The sequence below is a fragment of the Borostomias antarcticus genome, assembly GCF_949987555.1.
Source record: "Borostomias antarcticus genome assembly, contig: scaffold_136, whole genome shotgun sequence".
Taxonomy (NCBI): domain Eukaryota; kingdom Metazoa; phylum Chordata; class Actinopteri; order Stomiiformes; family Stomiidae; genus Borostomias; species Borostomias antarcticus.
The window spans coordinates 15,001-36,720 of NW_028176316.1; the positions used below are offsets into that span (position 1 = coordinate 15,001).

At 49.8% G+C, this 21,720-nt stretch overlaps 1 protein-coding gene across 1 annotated transcript in view; it reads left to right on the forward strand.

Moving 5' to 3' along the window:
• col2a1b (collagen, type II, alpha 1b) overlaps positions 1–17,965 on the forward strand; it is a gene marked incomplete at both ends in the record, with an annotated part of 32,730 nt that extends 14,765 nt beyond the window's left edge. The window contains 18 exons of the mRNA XM_084462590.1: positions 221–274; positions 730–783; positions 4,460–4,567; positions 5,096–5,149; positions 6,323–6,376; positions 7,408–7,569; positions 8,792–8,899; positions 11,619–11,726; positions 12,135–12,188; positions 12,359–12,466; positions 12,650–12,703; positions 12,811–12,918; positions 13,024–13,077; positions 14,719–14,826; positions 15,278–15,566; positions 15,759–15,946; positions 16,292–16,534; positions 17,819–17,965. Of these exons, the coding sequence (XP_084318716.1) occupies positions 221–274; positions 730–783; positions 4,460–4,567; positions 5,096–5,149; positions 6,323–6,376; positions 7,408–7,569; positions 8,792–8,899; positions 11,619–11,726; positions 12,135–12,188; positions 12,359–12,466; positions 12,650–12,703; positions 12,811–12,918; positions 13,024–13,077; positions 14,719–14,826; positions 15,278–15,566; positions 15,759–15,946; positions 16,292–16,534; positions 17,819–17,965 (2,055 nt within the window). The remainder of the gene's footprint in view (positions 1–220; positions 275–729; positions 784–4,459; positions 4,568–5,095; positions 5,150–6,322; positions 6,377–7,407; positions 7,570–8,791; positions 8,900–11,618; positions 11,727–12,134; positions 12,189–12,358; positions 12,467–12,649; positions 12,704–12,810; positions 12,919–13,023; positions 13,078–14,718; positions 14,827–15,277; positions 15,567–15,758; positions 15,947–16,291; positions 16,535–17,818) is intronic.
• Positions 17,966–21,720: the final 3,755 nt, after the last annotated feature.

Genomic DNA, 21,720 nt, shown 5'->3' on the forward strand with positions numbered 1-21,720 from the left:
CCAGCCTCTGTCCTGTCCATGTCTCTGACCCAGCCTCTGTCCTGTCCATGTCTCTGACCCAGCCTCTGTCCTGTCCATGTCTCTGACCCAGCCTCTGTCCTGTCCATGTCTCTGTCCATGTCTCTGTCCATGTCTCTGTGTGTCTCTGACCCAGCCTCTGTCCTCTCGGCCATGTCTCTGTGTGTCTCTGACCCAGCCTCTGTCCTGTCTGCTCCTCTAGGGAGAGTCTGGTCCTGCTGGGCCCTCCGGAGCTGCTGGGGCCCGTGGTGCTCCTGTAAGTATCTACACACACTCACACACACTCACACACACACTCACACACACACTCACACACACACACACACACTCACACACACACACTTATACACACACACACACACACACACTCACTCACACACACACACACACACACACACACACTCACACACACACTCATACACACTCACACACACTCATACACACTCACACACACACTCATACACACACACACACACTCATACACACACACACTCATACACACACTCATACACACACACTCATACACACACACTCATACACGCACACTCATACACGCACACACTCATACACACACACACTCACACACACGCACACACTCAAAACAACAGTGTATGATGCTGATTTGCTCGCACAACTGTTTTGGAAAACCTTCCAGTGGTAACCCTTGACCCCTAGCCTTGACCCCTGACCTATGTTTTCTCTCTCCTCCAGGGTGACAGGGGAGAGACTGGACCTCCGGGACCTGCTGGCTTTGCTGGTCCTCCTGTGAGTATCCCCTCCTCAACACCTCCTCCTCCTCAACACCTCCTCCTCCTCACACCTCCTCTACCTCCCCCTCCTCAACACCTCCTCCTCCTCAACACCTCCTCCTCCTCAACACCTCCTCCTCCTCAACACCTCCTCCTCCTCACACCTGCTCTACCTCCGCCTCCTCAACACCTCCTCCTCCTCAACACCTCCTCCTCCTCAACACCTCCTCCTCCTCACACCTGCTCTACCTCCCCCTCCTCAACACCTCCTCCTCCTCACACCTGCTCTACCTCCCCCTCCTCAACACCTCCTCCTCACACCTGCTCTAACTCCTCCTCCTCAACACCTCCTCCTCCTCACACCTGCTCTAACTCCTCCTCAACTCCTCCTCCTCCTCACACCTGCTCTAACTCCTCCTCCTCACACCTCCTCCTCCTCAACACCTCCTCCTCCTCACACCTGCTCTAACTCCCCCTCCTCAACTCCTCCTCCTCCTCAACACCTCCTCCTCCTCAACACCTCCTCCTCCTCACACCTGCTCTACCTCCCCCTCCTCAACACCTCCTCCTCCTCACACCTGCTCTAACTCCTCCTCCTCAACACCTCCTCCTCCTCACACCTGCTCTAACTCCTCCTCAACTCCTCCTCCTCCTCAACACCTCCTCCTCCTCACACCTCCTCTACCTCCCCCTCCTCAACACCTCCTCCTCCTCAACACCTGTACCTCCCCTCCTCCTCAACTAGGGCACCATCATGTCTCCTCTCCCTTTCTAACACTGTAGTATCCAACTACCAGCCTCTGGCCTGACCACTAGATCAGTAGACCCAGCCTCTGGCCTGACCACTAGATCAGTAGACCCAGCCTCTGGCCTGACCACTAGATCAGTAGACCCAGCCTCTGGCCTGACCACTAGATGAGTAGACCCAGCCTCTGGCCTGACCACTAGATCAGTAGACCCATCCTCTGGCCTGACCACTAGATCAGTAGACCCATCCTCTGGCCTGACCACTAGATCAGTAGACCTGTGCTGTCTTCATAGAGGACATTAAGAGTCTAGAGGACATTCCTAGAGGACATTAAAGGAGTAGTAAAGGGAAAATGCATGTTTAGCCCTGTTTTAAGGTTACTTATGATCATATTCAATGGTTCAGATCAAAACGTTGACAAAACTAGCACTTTTGAGAAAGTCTGATAATTGCTCTACCACCGTTTTGGTCATACAATGGATGTGGATGGGCACCGTGAAAAAACATTCAAAAAACATGTTAAACTCTCGATTTCAAAGACAAGAAGCTCACCGAGGGGGTAATTGGTGTCAGTTGGTGTTCTGACATCAAATTCACCGCAAAGTATGAATCCTGTAGGGTTTTATTGATCATTTTATGAAATCCATTGACTTGTATTGAAGCGAACGTTGTAGATGTGTAGATCAATCCGCAGAAGGGATTCAGGAAGCGGAACTACTTACGGTAGCTATTGTTATTGTTTATGTTGCTAGGCTACCTAGTTTGCGGAAGTTTACACACGTATGTGCTGCGACTAAATAGTTCTATGCTAAATATTTAAAAAAGCCTTTCCAGATGAACTAGAATCTTACTTTATGGTGAATCATATGTCAGAACTAACACCTCGGTGAGTTTCTTGTCTTTGAAATCGAGAGTTTAACATGTTTTTTTTAATGATTTTTCAAGGTGCCCTCCCACATCCATTGAATGACCAAAACGGTGGTAGAGCAATTATCAGACTTTCTCAAAAGTGCTAGTTTTGTCAACGGTTTGATCTGAATCATTGTATATGATCATAAGTAACCTTAAAACAGGGCTAAACATGATTTTTCCCTTTACTACTCCTTTAAGAGTCTGGTTTTGAATGCTCAACGTCAGCCCTGAGCTCAGCACGAATCTCAAGATCCACTCGGAAAAGGTTGCCCCGGGTTTCACTGCCCAAACAACATGAAAGAAATAATAATAATACATATAAAAATAAAAGACCTTGAGGCAGAACTAGATTCCTACTAAGGGGGACTTTAGATAGAGGTTTTGGATTAGTCTCCATATCATATTTCTATTAAAAGATACAGCCTGCTAGAGGACGCACAGCACTATCAGGCAAGGGGCTGTTCCTCCAAAGGGAAACGATTATGATGAGAAATAGAAAGCGTGCTAAGATGAATAACTGGTAAAGATAGCTGAATCACGCTCAGGGCGTTTAGTTTCACATTGGCTTGACTCTCAATTGCTCTCGAAATTTCCACTTCACCCAGATCTGATAGCTTCAAGAGCGTGTGCCAGGTTTAATATTCCATGTAAGGCTAGAGTGACAACAGTTATGGATGGTCGATGGCTAGCAAGGTTCAGCTTAGGGGAGCCAACAGTGCATTATGTATCTATCCATGTCTGTGAGGCCTGGACCAGCACTGACCAGCACTGACCAGCACTGACCAGCACTGACCAGCCCAGATCCCCTCAACAGGATCTGAAAGCCCTTCCTGTTTCTCAGACCACACACCCCTTGGCTGAGTTATTACCATGGAGGTTTCATTGCACCATCCATCCTCACGATCGACCTGCTCATCGATCGGCAGTGCCAATACCAGCAGAGGGACCTTCATCGACCATGGGTCACTCAAACACCCTCGAGAGCTCTGACCACCACAGTCTCATCCGCTAAGATACTAGTTAGCAGCTCTTAGATCAGTCATCAAAATCCAGTCGTCAATTTACCGTCAGTTAGTCTTTCTGAGGTATTGTTGGAATTTAAATAATTAGTTAACTCCCTCTGCCTTTGAGTGTTTGACCATTAAGCAAGGTTGAGGAATATAGCATTTTTAATTCATGTTATTTTGACCAGGCCAGGTGGGTTTAGGTGTGACTGTTACAGTTAGGAGCATGGTGAACAGATGGGCCGTAAGCCAATCACCTGCCAGGTACCTCCCCTTTCCATAGTCTCCAACAGAGAGTCTCCCCACCCAGAGAACTGATGTGTGTGTGTGTGTGTCCACCCAGAGAACTGATGTGTGTGTGTCCCCCCACCCAGAGAACTGATGTGTGTGTCTCCCCACCCAGAGAACTGATGTGTGTGTGTGTGTGTGTGTGTGTGTGTGTGTCTCCCCACCCAGAGAACTGATGTGTGTGTCTCCCCACCCAGAGAACTGATGTGTGTCTCCCCACCCAGAGTACTGATGTGTGTGTGTCCCCACCCAGAGAACTGATGTGTGTGTCCCCCCACCCAGAGAACTGATGTGTGTGTCCCCCCACCCAGAGTACTGATGTGTGTGTGTCTCCCCACCCAGAGAACTGATGTGTGTGTGTCTCCCCACCCAGAGTACTGATGTGTGTGTCTCCCCTCCCAGAGAACTGATGTGTGTGTGTGTCCCCACCCAGAGAACTGATGTGTGTGTCTCCCCACCCAGAGAACTGATGTGTGTGTCCCCCCACCCAGAGTACTGATGTGTGTGTGTCCCCACCCAGAGAACTGATGTGTGTGTCTCCCCACCCAGAGAACTGATGTGTGTGTGTGTGTGTGTGTGTGTGTGTGTGTGTGTGTGTGTGTCTCCCCACCCAGAGAACTGATGTGTGTGTGTCCCCACCCAGAGAACTGATGTGTGTGTGTCCCCACCCAGAGAACTGATGTGTGTGTGTCTCCCCACCCAGAGAACTGATGTGTGTGTGTGTGTGTGTCCCCACCCAGGGTGCAGATGGTCAGCCCGGTGCCAAGGGAGAGCAGGGCGAGGGCGGCCAGAAGGGAGATGCCGGGGCCCCCGGACCACAAGGACCCTCTGGTGCTCCTGGACCTTCGGTATGTCTCTCTCTCTCTCTCTCCCTCTCTCTCTCTCTCTCTCTCTCTCTCTCTCTCTCTCTCCCTCTCTTTCTCTCCCTCTCTGTTACCTGGTGTAGAATGTGTTGAGCATAGTGAAGGGATATCATAGACACAATTGTTTTTTCATGAGTTCCCAAAACCAAATTGGTCCTCATGTTTCCAGATGTGTACCTGCATGTTTCCAGATGTGTACCTGCATGTTTCCAGATGTGTACCTGCATGTTTCCAGATGTGTACCTGCATGTTTCCAGATGTGTACCTGCATGTTTCCAGATGTGTACCTGCATGTTTCCAGATGTGTACCTGCATGTTTCCAGATGTGTACCTGCATGTTTCCAGATGTGTACCTGCATGTTTCCAGATGTGTACCTGCATGTTTCCAGATGTGTACCTGCATGTTTCCAGATGTGTACCTGCATGTTTCCAGATGTGTACCTGCATGTTTCCAGATGTGTACCTGCATGTTGTAAGCGGTGTGTAAGGATCTCTCTCTCTCTGTCCTCTCAGGGACCCACCGGTGTGTCTGGACCTAAAGGAGCGCGTGGAGCCCAGGGACCCCCTGTAAGAACTCCCCTCATCTGCCCTGATCACACACCTCATCTGCCCTGATCACACACCTCATCTGCCCTGATCACACACCTCATCTGCCCTGATCACACACCTCATCTGCCCTGATCACACACCTCATCTGCCCTGATCACACACCTCATCTGCCCTGATCACACACCTCATCTGCCCTGATCACTCACCTCATCTGCCCTGATTACACACCTCATCTGCCCTGATCACACACCTCATCTGCCCTGATCACACACCTCATCTGCCCTGATCACACCTCATCTGCCCTGATCACACCTCATCTGCCCTGATCACACCTCATCTGCCCTGATCACACACCTCATCTGCCCTGATCACACACCTCATCTGCCCTGATCACACACCTCATCTGCCCTGATCACACACCTCATCTGCCCTGATCACAACTCATCTGCCCTGATCACACACCTCATCTGCCCTGATCACACACCTCATCTGCCCTGATCACACCTCATCTGCCCTGATCACAACTCACAGCTCACCTTCATGCTTTCATTCAAGTTTGATTTATACTCCAAATGACGAGTAGTTACACTCATTTGCAGTGCAGAGTAATTACATAGCATTAGTCAACATCAAGAAGCAATATTACATAAACAAGATTAAACAAAATTGCATAAACAAGAATCAAAGAGACAAAATTACATTTAATTACATCAATTAAAAAATTTTTCAAAAACCGCTTCAGAAAATGTAAAAACAGTTACAAACTGTGGTGACCTGCTTTATAAATATTTATAATCTATAATATCTCTTTCCCTCTTACCCTTCTTCTTCCTCCCTCTCTCTCTCTCTCCCTCTCTCTCTGTCTCTCTCTCTCTCTCTCTCTATGTCTCTCTCTCTCTCTCTCTCTCTCTATGTCTCCTCTCTCTCTCTCTCTCTCTCTCTCTCTGTCTCTCTCTCTCTCTGTCTCTCTCTCTCTCTCTCTATGTCTCTCTCTCTCTCTCTCTCTCTCTCTCTCTCTCTATGTCTCTCTCTCTCTCTCTCTCTCTCTCTGTCTCTCTCTCTCTCTGTCTCTCTCTCTCTCTCTCTATGTCTCTCTCTCTCTCTCTCTCTCTCTCTCTCTGTCTCTCTGTCTCTCTCTCTCTCTCTCTCTCTCTCTCTCTCTCTATGTCTCTCTCTCTCTCTCTCTACCAGGGTGCTACTGGTTTCCCTGGTGCTGCTGGCAGAGTTGGACCTCCTGGTCCCAATGTAAGTACAGTTTTCAAGAAAACACAACTCTGTGTGTGTGTGTGTGTGTGTGTGTGTGTGTGTGTGTGTGTGTGTGTGTGTGTGTGTTTAAAGTAAGGTTCCACCTTTTAAGGATGGAAAGTTGGCCTTGAATAAAGTCTATCTTGGAGCGACTGCGTGTGCAGTGTGCAGTGTGCAGTGTGCAGTGTGCAGTGTGCAGTGTGCAGTGTGCAGGCCAGCCCGCTCTGAAGACCACAGTCATTCATCTCTTTCCTTCCTCTGGACTACTGAGCGCTACTGAACGCATGTTTCCTCTGGACTACTGAACGCTAGACCGTATGTTCCTCTGGACTACTGAGCACTAGACCGTATGTTCTTCCTCTGGACTACTGAACGCTAGACCTCTGGACTACTGAACGCTAGACCGTATGTTCCTCTGGACTACTGAACGCTAGACCGTATGTTTCCTCTGGACTACTGAACGCTAGACCGTATGTTTCCTCTGGACTACTGAACGCTAGACCGTATGTTTCCTCTGGACTACTGAACGCTAGACCGCATGTTCTTCAAATATTCATGCTTTTCATTGTTTTCTTATGAATAATTCAGCCTGCGTTTGGACTGCTGACTTTGCTGCTAAATGATTGGTCCGTCTGCAGCTGATGTCCCTCTGAGGACCGAGGTCCTGACCAGACCTGCGCCAAGTACTATAGGACCCTGGTCTGTCTCAGGGAGCTCTGTCCTTGTCCCTCTGTGTCTCAGGGAGCTCTGTCCTTGTCCCTCTGTGTCTCAGGGAGCTCTGTGCTTGTCCCTCTGCGTCTCAGGGAGCTCTGTGCTTGTCCCTCTGTGTCTCAGGGGAGCTCTGTCCTTGTCCCTCTGTGTCTCAGGGGAGCTCTGTCCTTGTCCCTCTGCGTCTCAGGGAGCTCTGTCCTTGTCCCTCTGTGTCTCAGGGGAGCTCTGTCCTTGTCCCTCTGTGTCTCAGGGGAGCTCTGTCCTTGTCCCTCTGCGTCTCTGTCTAACTGACGCTCTGTCCTTGTCCCTCTGTGTCTCAGGGTAACCCCGGGTCTGCTGGCCCCGCTGGTCCCTCTGGTAAAGACGGCCCCAAGGGTGTCCGAGGAGACGGGGGCCCCCCAGGCCGCCAGGGAGACGCTGGGCTGCGGGGCCCCGCTGGAACCTCCGGAGAGAAGGGAGACTCTGGAGAGGATGGGCCCCCTGTGAGTAACACACACGCACACACACACACACACACGCACACACACACACACACACACACACACACACACACACACACACACACACACCTTCTCTCCTACCCCTCCATCCACCTCAGGCAACATCACACACATGGCACAGTGCACCTGCCAAGAGGGAAATGCATCACATCTATAGAACACTCTCTCTCACACACACACACACACACGCACACACACACACACACACACACACACACACACACACACACACACACACGCACACACACATTGTCACTTTGTACAGGTGTTAATTGGGAGCCGAATTTCTGAAAGGCGTACGTGCGTTCTCTTTCAAACCTCTAGCGAGCTCGTACGTGTCCAGGATAGAGAAGACTGAACAGAAGGCAGGATGGAGAGAGACAAAAGGAGACAGGGAGGGGGGGGGGGTAGAGAGAAAGAGAGAGAGATAGAGAGAGAGAGAGAGAGAGGGAGAGAGATAGAGAGAGAGAGGGAGAGAGAGAGGGAGAGAGAGAGAGAGAGAGGGAGAGAGAGAGTTATAGAGAGAGAGAGGGAGAGAGAGAGAGGGGGGGGTATATATATATAGAGAGAGAGAGAGAGAGTGAGAGAGAGTAGAAAAGGGCTTGGTGGGGGGAGAGAGAGAGGGAGAGAGAGAGAGAGAGAGGGAGAGAGAGTAAAGGGCTTGGTGGGGGGAGAGAGAGAGGGAGAGAGAGAGAGAGAGGGAGAGAGAGTAAAGGGCTTGGTGGGGGGGGAGAGAGAGGGAGAGGGGGGGGAGACCAGATGTGACAGAATAGATGGAGGTCTAGAACTAGTGAACCAGAAGGAAGGAGAGGGACATGTTGACGGTGACATGAGTGGACGTGGAAGACCATGTAGAAATCATCAACACATAGCTAGACTCCTAACAGCGAGCTAACAACTACAACAATTATGATTTAATGCTGGTTACACAAGAACAGAACTAATCATAGAACAGAATAGAACATGTGTATCTGCAGTACGATATGAAGAGTCTATCAATCTGAATGGAAATGTTCACGTTCTCAACTCCTGTTTAGATAGATACACCTGACAGGCTTTATCAGCTCTTGAGATGGGTGCAAAATAACTGATGGAGAAACCAATGGCCCTTGATTTAACTGTTCTTCTTCTTCTTCCTCCTCCTCCTCCTCCTCCTCCTCCTCCTCCTCCTCTTCCTCCTCCTCCTCTCCCTGCTCCTTCTCAGGGTCCTGATGGTCCCTCTGGACCATCTGGTCTGGCTGGGCAGCGTGGTATCGTTGGTCTGCCTGGTCAGCGCGGAGAGAGAGGCTTCCCTGGCCTGCCTGGTCCCTCTGTAAGTCTCACACACACACACACACACACACACACGCATGTACGCGCAAGACACACAGGGTCAGATTTGCTCCAAGACAGCCAAACTGGCCGTTAGCTTGCAAGAGTACATGTACAAGTATGGAGCCTGTCAGCTACAGTATCCATGTTCCAGCTACTGTAGCTCAGAGACACTCTGAAGAGATTGTGTGGTGAAATGTTTGACATGCGGTCAAGATATACGAGGCAATCTGCTGGGAAGAGAGATGGCGATGACATGAGAGAGATGGAGAGGAGAGACAAGCATTAATAGAAGAGGAGGAAAGAGAAACAGACTGACGACGTCTCCCACATGCTGAGATACAACATTCCACATTATTTTATTCCTCACACGTAATGAACGGTGTACAGAGACGCTGAAACGCTGCTGCTGCTCCAGGATTGTGCTACAGATAAACTCTATTATAAATTACCATTTTACAAAAACAAAAGAAAGGAAAATAGGAAGCGAGTGATGTCTCCAGCATGCTGAGCCTCCACACACCCACCCCTGAGCCTCCACACACACCAGCTGAGCCTCCACATCCACCCCTGAGCCTCCACACACACCAGCTGAGCCTCCACACATCCACCCCTGAGCCTCCACACACACCAGCTGAGCCTCCACACATCCACCCCTGAGCCTCCATACATCCACCCCTGAGCCTCCACACATCCACCCCTGAGCCTCTAACCATCCACCCCTGAGCCTCCACATCCACCCCTGAGCCTCCACACACACCAGCTGAGCCTCCACACATCCACCCCTGAGCCTCCACACATCCACCCCTGAGCCTCCACACATCTACCCCTGAGCCTCTACACATCCACCCCTGAGCCTCCACACACACCAGCTGAGCCTCCACACATCCACCCCTGAGCCTCCACACACACCAGCTGAGCCTCCACACATCCACCCCTGAGCCTCCACACATCCACCCCTGAGCCTCCACACATCCACCCCTGAGCCTCCACACACACCAGCTGAGCCTCCACACACACACCCCTGAGCCTCCACACATCCACCCCTGAGCCTCCACACATCCACCCCTGAGCCTCCACACATCCACCCCTGAGCCTCCACACCCCTGAGCCTCTACACATCCACCCCTGAGCCTCCACACATCCACCCCTGAGCCTCCACACATCCACCCCTGAGCCTCCACACATCCACCCCTGAGCCTCCACACATCCACCCCTGAGCCCCCACACATCCACCCCTGAGCCTCCACACCTCCACACCAACGCTGGGAACACCAGCTGCAGGAAAACTCAGGGGCGGATTTGACTCAAAGAGGTTTTCATCCAGGGTCAGTCTCATCTAGGGTTAGTCTCATGTTTCACTTAGGGTTAGTCTCATCTAGGGTTAGTCTCATCTAGGTTGGTCTCATCTAGCGTTAGTCTAATCCAGGGTTAGTCTAATCCAGGGATGGTTTTATCCAGGGTTAGTCTCACCCGGGGTTAGGTTTATCTAGGGTTAGTCTCACCTAGGTTAGTCTCATCTAACGTTAGTCTAATCTAGGGTTAGTCTCATCTAGGGTTAGTCTAATGTAGGGTTAGTCTCATCCAGGGTTAGTATAATCTAGGGTTAGTCTCATCTAACGTTAGTATAATCTAGGGTTAGTCTAATCTAGGGTTAGTCTCATCTAGGGTTAGTCTCATCCAGGGTTAGTATAATCTAGGGTTAGTCTCATCTAACGTTAGTATAATCTAGGGTTAGTATAATCTAGGGTTAGTCTCATCTAACGTTAGTATAATCTAGGGTTAGTCTAATCTAGGGTTAGTCTAATGTAGGGTTAGTCTCATCTAGGGTTGGTCTAATCTAGGGTTAGTCTAATCTAGGGTTAGTCTCATCTAGGGTTGGTCTAATCTAGGGTTAGTCTAATCTAGGGTTAGTCTCATCCAGGGTTAGTCTCATCCAGGGTTAGTCTAATGTAGGGTTAGTCTTATCTAGGGTTAGTCTCATCTAGGGTTGGTCTCATCCAGGGTTAGTCTCATCCAGGGTTAGTCTAATCTAGGGTTAGTCTAATCTAGGGTAAATCTCATCTAGGGTTAGTCTCATCCAGGGTTAGTCTAATCTAGGGTAAATCTAATCTAGGGTTAGTCTCATCCAGGGTTAGTCTCATCCAGGGTTAGTCTAATCTAGGGTTAGTCTAATCTAGGGTTAGTCTAATCTAGGGTTAGTCTTATCTAGGGTTAGTCTCATCCAGGGTTAGTCTAATCTAGGGTTAGTCTAATCTAGGGTTAGTCTCATCCAGGGTTAGTCTAATGTAGGGTTAGTCTAATCTAGGGTTAGTCTAATCTAGGGTTAGTCTAATCTAGGGTTAGTCTCATCCAGGGTTAGTCTAATGTAGGGTTAGTCTAATCTAGGGTTAGTCTAATCTAGGGTTAGTCTAATCTAGGGTTAGTCTAATCTAGGGTCAATCCATCCAGGTTCTGCTCTCTACTGCATAGGACCCCTCTAGCCTGTAACCATTGGAGGAGAAACCCAAAGCTGCTACCCTACCCCACCCCTCAGCTGGGCACTAGTAGCTCCCCCTGGTGGTGACGCTCTCTTGCCCCCCGCTGGGTCTCGGCTCCCCTGATTTAGGTTTACAAGCCAGCTACGCAACCGAAAAAAATATCACTTTGATGGCGTAGGTGGGCGGGGCTTATTTCTCCTGAGGGGTGCGTGGGTGACCCCGGGTGTGTTGTCTCTGCAGGGTGAGCCTGGTAAGCAGGGAGCTCCTGGCGGTGGAGGAGACCGCGGACCCCCCGGACCTGTCGGACCCCCTGGACTGACTGGACCTTCTGGAGAGCCTGGTAGAGAGGTCAGTAGCTAATTGATTTATTGACTGAGTGTTGGTTGATTGGATGATTGATTGATGGATTGATTTCTTGATTGATTGGTACAGTACATTGATTGAGCGATTGGGCGGCAGTAGCTTGGGAGGTAGAGTAGCCGCCTGAGAATCGGAAGGTTCCCGGTTCAATTCCAGCTCCGCCCAGCAGCGTGTCGAAGGGTTCCTGAGCAAGACGATGAACCATGCTCCCCATGAGCAGGCTAGCACCTTGCATGGCAGCTGCCGCCATTGGTGTGTGTGTGAATGGATGAATGAGAAGCCATTGTAAAGCGCTTTGGATAAAGTGCAGTTCATTTACAGTAGCATTGACGTTGTCTTACCGGTGTGTTAAGGACCAGTATGGAGGTGAAGCTGAAGTGTGTGTTTGTGTAACAGGGCAACGCTGGATCCGACGGGCCTCCAGGAAGAGACGGTGCTGCTGGGATCAAGGTGAGAAGCCCCTCCCCTCTCCTCCAATAAACCATGAACATCGGAAAAACTTTACACTCGTTACAGTTGATATTACAGTAGCCACAGTGTGTGTGTGTGTGTGTGTGTGTGTGTGTGGGTGTTGTGGTCTGTGACTGACCGGAGTGTGTTTTGTGTTCTCCGTCCTGCAGGGTGATCGCGGAGCCACAGGTCCCGTCGGTGCTCCTGGTGCTCCTGGTGCTCATGGGGCCCCCGGCCCCGTCGGCCCCACCGGCAAGCAGGGAGACCGGGGAGAGTCTGTGAGTACCGCTGCAGTACCCGGGGAAAGAAGGGCCCAAAAGGGATCTTCGTTTGGGTTAGCTAGAACCGTTCCAGATAGAACCTTTTTTTTTCTAGCTAGAACCTTAGTTTGATGAATTGTTCAAGGTATTCCAGTATGTTCTTCTCACCGGGTTCTCACGCATCTCCTGTCTGTGTTCTAGGGTGCTCAAGGACCATCTGGACCCGCAGGCCCTGCTGGAGCCAGAGGCATGGCTGTGAGTGACACACACGCACACACACACACACACACACACACACTACAAACACTACACAGGCACACACAGTTGTCGTGTTCTAAGGCGTACTCCTCTCTCTTCGTCAGGGACCCCAAGGACCTCGTGGTGACAAGGGAGAGTCAGGCGAGTCTGGGGAGAGGGGACAGAAGGGACACCGAGGCTTCACCGGTCTGCAGGGTCTGCCCGGACCTCCCGTGAGTACCACGCCCAAACCAGAACCACACCAGAACCACACCAGAACCACACCTGGACATGGTTTCATTCATTGTTTCCCATGAACCCCCTCTGTCTTTCCTCAGGGCCAAGCTGGAGACCAGGGTGCTTCTGGACCTGCCGGACCTTCTGGAGCCAGAGTGAGTACAGACCGAATATAGACCAGACACTGTGCATTTGTGCAGATAGAGTGAGTACAGACTGTAGATATAGACCAGACTGTGTTGTTAGTACAGACAGAGAGAGTACAGACTGATATAGACCAGACTGTGTTGTTAGTACAGACAGAGAGAGTACAGACTGATATAGACCAGACTGTGTTGTTAGTACAGACAGAGAGAGTACAGACTGATATAGACCAGACTGTTATTAGTACAGACAGACAGAGTACAGACTGAATATAGACCAGACTGTGTTGTTAGTACAGACAGAGTGAGTACAGACTGATATAGACCAGACTGTGTTGTTAGTACAGACAGAGTGAGTACAGACTGATATAGACCAGACTGTGTTGTTAGTACAGACAGAGAGAGTACAGACTGATATAGACCAGACTGTGTTGTTAGTACAGACAGAGTGAGTACAGACTGAATATAGACCAGACTGTGTTGTTAGTACAGACAGAGAGAGTACAGACTGATATAGACCAGACTGTGTTGTTAGTACAGACAGTGAGTACAGACTGAATATAGACCAGACTGTGTTGTTAGTACAGACAGAGAGAGTACAGACTGAATATAGACCAGACTGTGTTGTTAGTACAGACAGAGAGAGTACAGACTGATATAGACCAGACTGTGTTGTTAGTACAGACAGTGAGTACAGACTGAATATAGACCAGACTGTGTTGTTAGTACAGACAGAGAGAGTACAGACTGATATAGACCAGACTGTGTTGTTAGTACAGACAGAGTGAGTACAGACTGATATAGACCAGATTGTGTTGTTAGTACAGACAGTGAGTACAGACTGATATAGACCAGACTGTGTTGTTAGTACAGACAGAGAGAGTACAGACTGATATAGACCAGACTGTGTTGTTAGTACAGACAGAGTGAGTACAGACTGATATAGACCAGACTGTGTTGTTAGTACAGACAGAGAGAGTACAGACTGATATAGACCAGACTGTGTTGTTAGTACAGACAGAGAGAGTACAGACTGATATAGACCAGACTGTGTTGTTAGTACAGACAGAGAGAGTACAGACTGATATAGACCAGACTGTGTTGTTAGTACAGACAGTGAGTACATACTGATATAGACCAGACTGTGTTGTTAGTACAGACAGTGAGTACAGACTGATATAGACCAGACTGTGTTGTTAGTACAGACAGTGAGTACAGACTGATATAGACCAGACTGTGTTGTTAGAACAGACAGAGAGAGTACAGACTGATATAGACCAGACTGTGTTGTTAGAACAGACAGAGAGAGTACAGACTGATATAGACCAGACTGTGTTGTTAGTACAGACAGAGAGTACAGACTGATATAGACCAGACTGTGTTGTTAGTACAGACAGAGAGAGTACAGACTGATATAGACCAGACTGTGTTGTTAGTACAGACAGAGAGAGTACAGACTGATATAGACCAGACTGTGTTGTTAGTACAGACACCTCTGCTCAGCTCACTGGATATGGTCATGTTTATTAGGGGAGATAAGGTTTTCTCTACCCACACATTTTCCTAAAGTGCCTAAGTATCTGGTTTGTGTGTGTGTGTGTGTGTGTGTGTGTGTGTGTGGTTGTGTGTGTGTGTGTGTGTGTGTGTGTGTAGGGACCCCCCGGACCTATTGGACCTAGCGGAAAGGACGGATCCAACGGTCTCCCTGGACCTATCGGGCCCCCTGGACCACGTGGTCGCTCTGGAGAGACCGGCCCCGGAGTAAGTGTCCTTCAGGACTCTCACATGCCCTCTGAGACGGGTCTTCAGAGCTCTCTCATGCCCTCTGAGACGGGTCTTCAGAGCTCTCTCATGCCCTCTGAGACGGGTCTTCAGAGCTCTCACATGCCCTCTGAGACGGGTCTTCAGGACTCTCACATGCCCTCTGAGACGGGTCTTCAGAGCTCTCTCATGCCCTCTGAGACGGGTCTTCAGAGCTCTCTCATGCCCTCTGAGACGGGTCTTCAAACACAGTAGAGACCTACAGTAGAGAACAGATCCTGTATGATCATTTACCTCAGACCTGTTCTCACCCTATAGTGTTCTTTACTTACCAAACCCCCCCTTTACTACATGTAGCATTGTGCACTACTGTCCATCCAGTTCAAGCTCCCAGTGTTGGTCCCGGCTCCCTGGCCGTCATGGTAACCCTCTGCTCCCCCTCTCCTCTCAGGGTCCCCCCGGTAACTCCGGACCCCCCGGCCCTCCCGGACCCCCCGGCCCCGGCATCGACATGTCCGCCTTCGCCGGCCTGTCCCAGCTGGAGAAGTCTCCCGACCCCCTGAGGTACATGCGCGCCGACCAGGCCTCCGGAAACCTGCGCCAGCACGACGCCGAGGTGGACGCCACGCTCAAGTCCCTCAACAACCAGATCGAGAACATCCGCAGTCCGGAGGGCTCCAAGAAGAACCCCGCACGCACCTGCAGGGACCTGAAGCTCTGCCACCCCGACTGGAAGAGCGGTGAGGAACCCGGGGGGCCCGATTAGAACCCAGGGGCCAGAGAACGCCACAGAGAAGCCAGGGGCATGCTGGGAAAATTATTTATTTTGATGAAATAGAAAACAGACTAAATATGACAAGACATGTTTCTTACATGTGTTGTGGGTAGTAGGAGAGTGCGTTAAGCTGATGTGTGTTTGTGTGCGTTTCCAGGAGAGTACTGGATCGACCCCAACCAGGGATGCACCATCGACGCCATCAAGGTCTACTGCAACATGGAGACGGGCGAGTCGTGCGTCAGCCCCAAGCCCGCCAGCATCCCGCGCAAGAACTGGTGGTCCAGCAAGAGCAAGGAGCGCAAACACATCTGGTTCGGAGAGACCATGAACGGAGGGTTCCAGGTGAGTCTCACCTCAGGACGCTTTGGAATTCTGCAATGAAGTTGTTGAACTGAGACTTGTCCTGGATCATTAGTCTCAGACTGAATTGGTGACAGGTCCTCTGAAACCGCCCGGGATTATTCAGAGGGTAATGAGGGGTTATTTCTTCTGTTGTCATAAGAGTTCAGGGTGATCATTCATCATCGGCACTCTATGATGTGGACATGAGACAGGACTAAAAGTGCCTGTTATCATTCTATATACAGCAGTATGAACCCTCTTCAGGTAATAACTAGGTAATAACTATTTTCATTTTCATTTCTAACCTCTCTCCACCCACCCTCCTCTCACCGCTGCCCCCTGCAGTTCAACTATGGCGATGACAGCCTGGCTCCCAACACCGCTGCCATCCAGATGACCTTCCTGAGGCTGCTGTCCACGGAGGCCGCCCAGAACCTCACCTACCACTGCAAGAACAGCGTGGCCTACATGGACGCGTCCGCCGGGAACCTGAAGAAGGCGGTTCTGCTGCAGGGCTCCAACGACGTGGAGATCAGGGCCGAGGGCAACAGCCGCTTCACCTACAGCGTCATGGAGGACGGATGCACGGTGAGACCCGGGGAGCGCTCGCTCGGTCTCTCTCGCTCTCTCTCTCTCGCTCTCTCTCTCTCGCTCGGTCTCTCTCTCGCTCTGTCTCTCTCTCTCTCTCGCTCGGTCTCTCTCTCGCTCGGTCTCTCTCTCTCGCTCGGTCTCTCTCTCGCTCAGTCTCTCTCTCTCTCGCTCGGTCTCTCTCTCGCTCGGTCTCTCTCTCGCTCAGTCTCTCTCTCGCTCGGTCTCTCTCTCGCTCGGTCTCTCTCTCGCTCGGTCTCTCTCTCGCTCGGTCTCTCTCTCGCTCGGTCTCTCTCGCTCTCTCTCTCTCTGCTCGGTCTCTCTCTCGCTCGGTCTCTCTCTCGCTCGGTCTCTCTTACACTCTCTCTCTTACACCCTGTCTCTTACACTCTTTCTCCCTCTTACACCCTGTCTCTTACACTCTCTATCACACTCTTTCTCTCTTACCCTCGGTCTCTCTTACCCTCGGTCTCTCTCACACTCAGTCTCTCTTAGGCCGGATTCATAGTCGACGCAAACTACATAAGCGCAAGCAACGCAAGCTACGCAAGATCTCGTTGCGTCCTTCCGTGTGTCATGCCGAATTTTGTCACTTGACGCAAGCAATAGTGCAATTCCTTGTGTTTCCACAAAACTAAACACAGAACACAAGCTCTCGAGTCATGTTGAGTCATGTTGAGTCATGTTGAGTCATGTTGAGTCATGTTGAGTCATGTTGGAGCTTGCGTTCACAACGTAGCTTGCGTTGTTTACGTCGGCTATGAATCAGGCCTCACGCTCAGTCTCTTATGCGGGTGTATATTCACATTCTCTCTCTGGCCAGTTAGAGCTCAGGGTGTCAGAGATGAAGACACATACTGAATAAACACTCTTTATCTCTCTCTCTTTCTCTCTCTGCTGAGCACACCCATCCTCTCTCTCTCACTCTGCTGAGCACACCCATCCTCTCTCTCTCACTCTGCTGAGCACACCCATCCTCTTTCTTTGAAACACACACCTACTGTAGGCTATCGGTGAATGTCCTTCACTTCTTTTGCTTTTCCAGGTCATTGACGCATTCATACACATTCTCTTTCTCTCTCTCCCTCGTCTTTTTCTTACCCGTGTGCATCTCTCCCTCTCTTTTTCTCTCTTTCAATCAATCAAACACACACAGCGCCTGCACACACACACACACACACACACACACACACACGCACACACACACACATTCATCCTATTCAGCTGCGGTCCTCGGTGATGTGTGCATTCCACTGACCACGTCTTTAACTGTTGTCTCCATAGAAACACACGGGGCAGTGGGGTAAGACGGTGATTGAGTACCGGTCCCAGAAGACGTCCCGCCTGCCCATCGTAGACATTGCCCCCATGGATATAGGAGGCGCAGACCAGGAGTTCGGAGTGGACGTCGGCGCGGTCTGCTTCTTGTAAAAGAACGAGGGATGGGAAAAAAAGAGGAGAAGCTGAAAAGAAGAAAAAAAAGACGAGAGAGGAACACACACTTCAAAAGAACAAAGGAAGAAAGTAAGAGATAAAAGAAAAATCAAGACTTTTTTTTTTTAAGAAAATGGGACTTTTTTTTCTAAGTAAAAAGTGCTTTTCCAAGTCGTACTCCTAGGATATCTGCACTGAACGGCACCAGCAACCATCATCTGTGATTCATCCAGCCCCGCCTCCAGTCTCGCCCTCCATCCCCCGCACCACCTCTCTCTCTCTTCAACCCCGCCCTGACCCCCCCCCCTAAACCCCCAGCACACCCCCCCACCCTGGGCCTCCCTCCCCTGCTGACTAGAGGGCCAGAGGAGGAGGAGGAGGAGGAGGAGGAGGGACCACTGCAGAAGAGAAGGATAGAGACGTGTTGGCGTTATTTATTTATTGTTTAGGTGTGGGTCCCAGGTGTGTTCCACCTGTGTGTGTGTGTGTGTGTGTGTGTGTGTGTTTATCCAGAAAAAAACAGCCTCACAGTCACAGCAGCATGCATAGTATATTAGTCACCCCCGTCCTCCCCTCCTCCTCCTCCCTTCCTCCTCCACCTCCTCCTCTCCTCCTCTCCTGCTCCATATCAACATATTATCTTGATGAAACCAAAAGTCTAGCGTTGTACTAAGTGCAGGTGTTCCTATTTCCCGCCAGTGTGTATCAGAAAGTTACTGTGTATTATAATAAAGTCATGGTGCTATTGTTGTAAAACAAGCCTGTGTTTTTTAACAGCCAGATACTGATATGTAGTGACATGTATATATGTATATATATGTATATGTGTGTGTATACATATATATACAGTTCTCCGACAGTGCATTGCACCCTGGGAGTCTGTTTTCAGGGTGACAAATGTCTCTGCACCCCCCCCCCCACGCCACGCCCCCCAGTCCCTAGCTCCGCCCCTCCTGCCTAGCTGCCCAATCAAAGAAACGCGTCCATGATGACATGTCTATTTGGAATTAATCCTTGTTCGAATTTCTTTCTTTTTTTATCTTTTGTTTTGTTTTAGTTATTTTTTTAAGCTACCTCACACTTAAAAGAAACAAAAAACCTTAGTCCTGACCCAGAATCTGAGTTTACAAACCCAGCGTGGCAGACCTGGATGGGAGCCATAGCCTAGTGTCTGTCCCCCTCTGTGACCTTTACCCCTGCCCTCCCGTCTCACATCCTCCCTCCAGCCCCCAGCTGTCCCCTCACACAGGACGTACCCTCAGCCCTGGCACACACACTCCAGGACCGTCACCCTCCTCTGTGCCCCCATTATCACCCCCACCCCCCCCCCCACACACACACTCCCACGTCCACAGAGGACAGTCCCCCCGAGCCAGAGCTGAGGGTCTAATCATGTGTGAGGGTGTGTATATTTTTTATTATTAATAATAGTATTATTATTAATAATAATAGCATTATTATTATTATGACGATGATCATGGTTTTGTTTTTGTTACGGTTTTGATTAATGTAAATTGGAAATAAAAGACAAAAACAAGTAACGGACTGAAGTCGCTTTTTTATTTTTGTTTTATTCAGTATTTGTTTGTTGTTTTGTTTTCCCGGGCTGGAGAGAGGAGTGAGCGAGTATCTGGGTCAGGTTCCATCTTCCCTCCTCCTCATGTTCACACCTGTGTGGGTGTCAGGCTGCCTGGAGGGAAGCGCTGTGCCCTGCTGCTGCTTGTGGAGCAGCATGTTTCCAGGTGGGAGGGTGTGTGAGACAGGGGAGAGATGGGTGCTGCTTGTGGAGCAGCATGTTTCCAGGTGGGAGGGTGTGTGAGACAGGGGAGAGATGGGTGCTGCTTGTGGAGCAGCATGTTTCCAGGTGGGAGGGTGTGTGAGACAGGGGAGAGATGGGTGCTGCTTGTGGAGCAGCATGTTTCCAGGTGGGAGGGTGTGTGAGACAGGGGAGAGATGGGTGCTGGTTGTGGAGCAGCATGTTTCCAGGTGGGAGGGTGTGTGAGACAGGGGAGAGATGGGTGCTGCTTGTGGAGCAGCATGTTTCCAGGTGGGAGGGTGTGTGAGACAGGGGAGAGATGGGTGCTGCTTGTGGAGCAGCATGTTTCCAGGTGGGAGGGTGTGTGAGACAGGGGAGAGATGGGTGCTGCTTGTGGAGCAGCATGTTTCCAGGTGGGAGGGTGTGTGAGACAGGGGAGAGATGGGTGCTGGTTGTGGAGCAGCATGTTTCCAGGTGGGAGGGTGTGTGAGACAGGGGAGAGATGGGTTCTGGTTGTTTTCTGTGGTGGAGAAGCTAGCAAACAAAACTCCATGGCAAGTAGGTAAAGGAGGTGGCAGTTCATATCATGCTTGTTTTCTATATGTAAAATACGTTTTTCAGTATTTCTTTTAACGCATGGTAGAGTAGGAATGCAAAACAATGCCAGCCATGATCAAACACGCCATTTTGTGAATTGATTATGATGTCATCCTGTACTTTTGACCTTTCCTTCTCTTTCACCTGATCTGTCAGCTTAGCAATAAAAGGTCGATGCTTTTCTATGAACAAAACACACACGTTTGGTTGATTTTTCTATGAACAAAACACACACACGTTTGATTGATTTTTTTAATATTTTGTTTTTAAGTTTTTCTAAAGTTCATCTATTATTTATGTAATGGTTTCAAAATCTATGATGTAATCCTTGTTAGAATCATTTTTGAGGTAAAACGGGAGAGAAAACAAATCAACAGGACAAAACACATCACAAATAAATAAAAAAAACAGGTATAAAAACAGCACAGAGGAAGCATGCTTGGTTCTTGTTTGTTTCATGTTTTGACCAGAAGGTCAGTCAGTCCAGAGCCTGATGGACCAGTCTACACAGGAACAGTCTCTGGACAGATGGTCCGTGTTGGGCTGTAGATATCGTACTGTAGTTCCTCTTCATCCATAGTTCCTGTTGCTACACACATATTCACCATCTGATCAGTTATCATCTCAATATACATTTGTTCGTAATAGCCATTTTTATTTTTTGACATCAGATCAGTTCCTTCTCGCAATTTGTCAAGTCCCTGCACAATATCACAACCTGTAGCCTAGCTACTGACGAGATTACCACAACAACACAGATACTTCACACACACTTAGCTTCACCTTGGACACCACTCCCTCTTTTTCTCACATCAACACCAGTGGTATATTATTGACGGCCTCCAGGCTCTGACAGGCTAGTGAACACACTCCATGGGCTCTGACAGGCTAGTGAACACACTCCATGGGCTCTGACAGGCTAGTGAACACACTCCATGGGCTCATGGTGAATCTACAAGCACATAAAACATCCCAGAACACCTCGGACTGAGAGACCAACGTTTGCGAGATGAGAGGAATCGTAGGACGTATCAGTCAGGTGATTCCAAGACTGACTGTGTCTGGGTACGAGTAACCCTAACACACACACACACACACACACACACACACACACACACACACACACACACACACACACACACACACACACACACACACACACACACACACACACAGGTTAGCTGGTTAAACCAGGAGCCTCTCCAGAGATGACTGATCCCAAAGGAAGAGAGCAGACTTTACCCTGTCATTTAGAAAGGCCATCTAAATTATTAACCACATTCTAAATCTGGATTTAAGCTCTCTCTAAACAAGAGGCAGCCATCGTTTCTACCAGACTGCCACCACTACTCCTCCAGCCAATCACAATCAATCACAGCTGATTACTGCCCATTTATTG